The sequence below is a fragment of the Anarrhichthys ocellatus genome, unplaced genomic scaffold (genome assembly GCF_004355925.1).
Source record: "Anarrhichthys ocellatus isolate YVR2014 unplaced genomic scaffold, GSC_Weel_1.0 scaffold5, whole genome shotgun sequence".
Lineage (NCBI taxonomy): Eukaryota > Metazoa > Chordata > Actinopteri > Perciformes > Anarhichadidae > Anarrhichthys > Anarrhichthys ocellatus.
In genome coordinates, this window is record NW_022280035.1 from 8,409,232 (window position 1) to 8,415,370 (window position 6,139).

At 39.4% G+C, this 6,139-nt stretch overlaps 1 protein-coding gene across 2 annotated transcripts in view; it reads right to left on the minus strand.

Moving 5' to 3' along the window:
• Window positions 1-3,183: 3,183 nt before the first annotated feature.
• Window positions 3,184-6,139, minus strand: part of rgs19 (regulator of G protein signaling 19) — a 27,651-nt gene continuing 24,695 nt past the window's right edge. For both annotated transcript variants that reach the window (XM_031844879.1, XM_031844880.1), the window contains exon 5: window positions 3,184-5,757. In XM_031844879.1, the coding sequence (XP_031700739.1) occupies window positions 5,569-5,757 (189 nt within the window). In that variant the 3' untranslated portion in view covers window positions 3,184-5,568. The remainder of the gene's footprint in view (window positions 5,758-6,139) is intronic.

Here is a 6,139-nt window from a genome sequence, read left to right on the forward strand (position 1 = left end):
TGTGTGTGTGTGTGTGTGTGTGTGTGTGTGTGTGTGTGTGTGTGTGTTCTATCATGAAGCAAACTGACTAAAGTGAATTGAATTTGGATTCTTTTTTTATTTTATTTTATATAAAAATGAAAGCTGTTATATATTACGATAATAATATGCTAGTTCATGTTGTGTATTTGGTTTCATTTGTTTTGAGCATTTAGGATTCATTTCTTGTGCTAGATGAAGCTTTAAGCCAGATTGAAATGACATTTAGGCCTTATGGAAATAGCGGATGTGCCTTTCTTTGCCATATTGTGCTGCCACAATATTTTGCCCTTAACATTTGTATTAAAGTGGCTCTTGGATTAAGATCACTTTACTGCTCTTTCTTCTTTTCTGTCTGGCTTGTTTGGATTTTGAAGTCATCACAATATCTCAACTGCTTTTTAACAGATTTGAACAAAATGTATACTCTACTCTTTATACTATAACTCTGGTTGACTTTACATCCACTGACTGAAAATAATGCAACAACCAGCATCACTGCTGGTTCGGTCTGTTGCACCTGTAATCACGCTCTCTAACGATGTCACGGTGCACTGACACACCCTGCAGTACACCTCTGCAACACTTCAGCAAGATGAGTTGTTAAACCACTCTCGGTCAGTAAACACGCAATTTATAGGTGATGTTTAAGAACCGGTGTCAATGTAATAGCGATGCCCCTACATAAATGAACGAGACCATCATCGCGAAGATGCTGGGCCCGCTGGAGGGAAGGGAGGCGCAGGAGAACCAGAACTACTGAACTGGGCAGACTGTCACACCCTGCTTCAGTATCAGTTTTTCTAAAAGGGGACTGGTGCACAGAAACACCACTGCTTTTGTCCACAGGGACAGCCAAAATAATCACAAAATCAAAGTTCCTTTTAAAATTGCCCTCTGCAGTTTATCAAAGTATGCCCTATTTATTATACTATATATACGTTTATATGTACTGCCTGACATCACTATGGAGAAAAGTCAGCTGTGTGCCTGACTTAATTGTAGACAATCTGTTCTTTTGACAAACGACTTCCCTCAAATCTTCTGGCACCATCACAAAGAATCAAGAGGTTGAATACTGACACATTCAACTCTGATTGAGAGTTAAACTATTCCAGAAAAAATAAATATGATCTCTGTTGACCTTTATTCATTCTGACCTCAATCTACTAAAGCGGATGTACATGTAAAGAAGCATAGCGAAAATAAATCACAATCGACTTAAGTGTACACTCGAGTCGTCGTGTCCGTTTTCAAAATGTAGTGGTGCAAAGCATGTTGACAGAGGCGATGAAAAGTGGTGAGAGAAACCACAGCACAGAAAGATCATGTTGTGTTTGTTGAGGAAACACTGCTGAGCTCACATGAGCATGGAGAGCTCTGTTAGGAGTCTTCTTCCTGGATGGAAAACAGACTGAAGTCATGTGGTTCAGACAGAACGCAGTGCAGAGAAGTGGTTACTTAGTGAATTATAGCAAACAGGTTACAAGCTGACCATGTCTTTTCGCCTAACTGGCTAATTTTTTAAACTTTGACCATGTTTGGTTTACGGCATGACTGGATAAGGAATCATCCAAAAGACAAAGTCACAGCTATTTTGACTAAAAATGTAAAGGAACATTTTGGTTAAATATTAAATGGGTAAATGGTATATTTCCACTTGGACCCTATTTCTGATGTTTTTGTGTGACTTTTTTGAATAAAGGTCCAGTTTAGTACGACTACTAAAAGTGCTCGACAGAGAATTAAAACATTTTGCCTCATCTTTCACTTGATCAGGTTTATTTGTTCCTGTGCGTCACACTCTGAGAGTGTAATAAGTCTTTCATTATTTATTTGGAACTTTATTTTTCATGTTGACTTTTGCATTGTGGCAAGTTCAGCTGACCTGCCGGGCTTTGATCAAAAGATTCTTCAGGTTAAACTGGGAGTTAAATGGCAACAACTGCTTTTAACGTGCAACGAAAGTCAAACTAAAACAACTGGGACACAGCTTCTATTTTACTTATAATTAGAAAAAATCTTAGTTATTTGTATGTAGTTTTGCAAGAACACAGACCTGAAAGATGTGTTGCAGACGGATGCACTAAAAGTATTCGTGGGAATGAAGACCCCATTGTTCTGATTGCATTTAAAACAAGTACAAGTTTTTTCAACTTTATGCATATTTTGCTGTGTTCCTACAATTCGATTTTTAAAAGTTGCAATATATTGACTTACTTATCTCAATATATTGAATCGTAACCCCTGTATGACGATTTGTGTCGTGTCGCCAGATTCTTGCCAATACACAGCCCTACTTGTTGCATATTAGAGTAACAACATATTAAAGTTTGGTGTGACTTTGAAGCAGCAAAGAAAGAAAAAGAGAGCCATCTGCTCGTTGACTAGAACACACGGCTCTAAAAGTGATAAGCAGGAGAAGTGAAGATTGTCAGTGTTCATCAACAGAAAACTAGAGCGGAGTGCTGGGAAAGAAACATTGATGGACAGATAAAGAATTGGCAGTGAGTGTGTGTTTGTGTGAGAATATGGAGGCATGAGGCAGTGTGTGTGTGTGTGTGTGTGTGTGTGTGTGTGTCACACAGGGAATTACTCCAAAACACAAACATATCAAGTTACAGTAAACTGTGGAAAAAGACCAGACACCCACACACACACACACTACAAATGGACTGGTTCACAGGTAGGGTGTGTGTGTGTGTGTGTGTTGGTTTCCTTTAGGAACTGAGTGTTGGGAGTATCAACACAGAGTAAACAGCTATGTCTGTTTCTGCTCAGTTCATGTTCACTTTCAAACTGCATTTTCACTTAAAGTGGCTGTTTAGAACCCTCGTCTATTGAAACAGATTGTTTATGTTGTGCATTTACTGCATCGGCTGACATATCTTCATCAGATCTTTTAAGCTCCCAAGTCAAAAATCCAGTATCGATTGGGCTGTAAAAATATGACCAGAGTCGTAAAACAACATAATTATTCTTCCTCTAACTTCATGCTGATCTGGAAAAAATCTATATTTTATAAATCATTTATCATATCAAAGAAGTGAAGGTGGCAATGTGAGGGCCTGATTCCCAGCAAAGCCACGAGTACTGACGAGACTCATACTGTGAGGAAATGCATTCACTTACTCACAAACACTGAACAAACGAAGCTGCTTCTCATTGGATGGTCAAGGGTTTCCGTTTATATATATATACAATTAAAATCACAGTTTTAACAAAATATAAAATAAATAACATTAACAATACTAAGATGAATGCATTCTGAGCGACTTGTCTGGTTACGAGCTCTTCTTCTGTTGATCCGGCCTCTGCAGACAACTACAAACATTTGTTTTCTTCAAACTACATTTCCCACAAAGCACTGCGTGTAAGCATCCCATCTCACATAACATCTTTTTTTTCTATATATCATTTTTAGAAATTGTTTTTTCATTAATATATCTATATATATTTTTGTTGCACCTGGGATTTCCTCCCACCCCCCTTCCTGAATTGACCAACCAGAGTTCAGCCCAACAACCTCCTGCAGCCAATCGGGAGCAGGCGTCCGAGTGGGTGGTGAGGTCAAAGGTGAGAGGTCAGCAGCAGCAGTGCCCAGGTAGGCCACCCTGGTGTGTGTACAATGTGTGTAGAATTGTATTACTATACTTAATAGGACAACTATGATTTCCATTTCATCTTCTTTGGTCCTTCCTGAACAATAAAACTGCAGTTTTCAATTTTGCTCTTTGGCGACCCCCGACTCCAACCTCTTCCCTGCGATTTCCTATGGGACTTCCTGGACTTTCACAACTTCCAAGAGCCGAGAGATAGTTTTTCCTCATGCTGTCTATCGGACCAAATGGCAAAGTTATATTAAATCTACAATAATATAGAATATCAAAAAGCCAATTTTCACATTTGATCTGCTTATCAATTATTCAAAAATGAATTAACCAATTGTATAGTAACAATTTTTGTAAATGTGTGCAAGCGTTAGAATGTTTTTCCAAACTCCAGTGTTTATTGCATCAGTGGTGTCTGTGGTGTTGCGTCGGGTGGGGATCAGTACAGTCTCTTGCAAAAAAATCCAGGAAGGGGAGAGAGTGGGACAAACCAAATAAACAAAACCAAGAACAATCAACATAATTAAAATGTTCCATATAGTTTTCTCTTAAAAAATAGACGTATTGTCTGTTTGTAAATCAGTAGTCGGAAGGAAGTGTCATCCATCCATTTGTCCGTTTGTTTATCACAGGAGTGAAATGATTGATCCAGCAAAAAAGAGTGGATAAATAAAGAACAAAAAATGTTGTGGTTCGTAGCAGGGGATGGAGGGAGCACCCGGTGTTTTCCAGTTGAAAGAGAGAGAAGAAAGAGCGAAAGAGAAGGAATGTGACAGCATCCATCTTTTTCCTTTCCATCATTCTCAAAGTAGAGAACTGCAGGATGAAAAACGAGGTGATGAGGTGGGCGGATGTCATTGGACAACTGAGGGGCAAATTAGTAAAAATCCAATACGAGTCCATGACAAAGGTGAATACTTAAATACTAAATGCATTAAAATCTCCCAAGTAAATAATATCCCTCTGAAATACTTCAACATCCAGACGGCTTCCTTCTCTGTTTAGGAGTTGTTGAGGTGACGAGGGAGAAGAAGAGGTTCTAAGGTAGGAAATTGGTTGAAAGGATAGAAGGATTGAAGTGTTCAGCAGCTTTAGGAGTCGACAGGAATAGATGGAAGCCTAAATGTTTTTTAATTTTAAGCGTTAAATATCAATATCAGAGACAACAATCCAATACTGTTCAGGCTGTAGTCTTACTCAAGGTCCACTTACTTAGTTTTTTCCAGACCTTTGGACCACATCCTTCCAGAAAGTGTTTGCTCAGACCTCTCAGATTGTGCAAACCCCATCCACTGAGGAAGACTGTGAGATTAAGTTGAAAGCTGTAGAAAAAAGATAGTAAGTGGACCCTTGTTTGACCCTGTCAAACTAATCCAAAGCGTTTGCTTGTTAGGGTGTAAGGGAGTTTATTTTAAAAACCAATATTGGCCTACTCTTACAGATTATTTTCCATCCTGACAATAAAAATGAAAATTAAGTTTTTAAGTAAAAATAGTTAAGATATTGTTTAAATTAAATTCTTTCCAATCAAACTTAACGTTTTATGGCAACTATTACCTGGCAAATACTGGTATTACTAGTGAAAAAGAATGGAAGAATGAAGAAAAGGATCAGATTGCGAAAAAGAAGATTTAATGAGAACAAAGCAACAAGAATAGAAATAAAGAAGAGAGGAGTCAACTGGAGACGAAAGCTGAGAGGAGGACAGGAGGTCTTGGCAACAATACCAAAAGTTGAGGATATGGAGAAGAAACAAAAAAGGAGAAATGAGAAGAAAGTCTTGGCAGTAATCGGGAGAGATTTGAGATTCTCAGAAGTGAACTGAGGAGGCGAGGAGTTGTCTGATCATTTTTGGAAAGTTTTGTGCTGGATCTGCGATGAAATGGTCTGGCATCGATCCTGTAACTGCAGGATCAGAAGATGGGGAGGAGGTGTGGGACTAGGATTCAGAGGAGGTACGCGAGCCGCCGTGAAGGAGCGACTTGTAGATGCTGGAGGAGAGGAATCGTGGGTAGGAGTCCCTGTGCATCAACGTGTAGATCTGTAGCTGGGCGTCTTCGAACGACTGAGTTGTCGGGTCCTGCATCTTCCTGTTGATCACCTCTCGAACCCGGGCGTCCAGACTCACCTGGAGGGACATTCAATTCAGTTCAATGAAGAGAGACGACAACACATTCAAGGACATGCCAGTTTATTTTCTGTAGACTCGTTGTTTCACAGTTTCTAGTTTGGGGTTTTAAAAAGTGCTTGTGAAGCTGCAGGAAATGAGTGTGATCTGGTTTCTGACTGAGCGCAAGCAAATCACGATTCTAGACATCAAACGAATGCTGCACCTATACTTTTGTCTCTGAACTCTCAGATGTGGACTCGCTGGCTGATTAAAGTCTGAAGTTGTTTCGTGCTCTGTAGTTTGGTTTATTATCTTCCATAGAGGCCTGAACACATACAGTTATCAGCACTGGAACACACACACACACACACACACACACACACACACACACACACACACA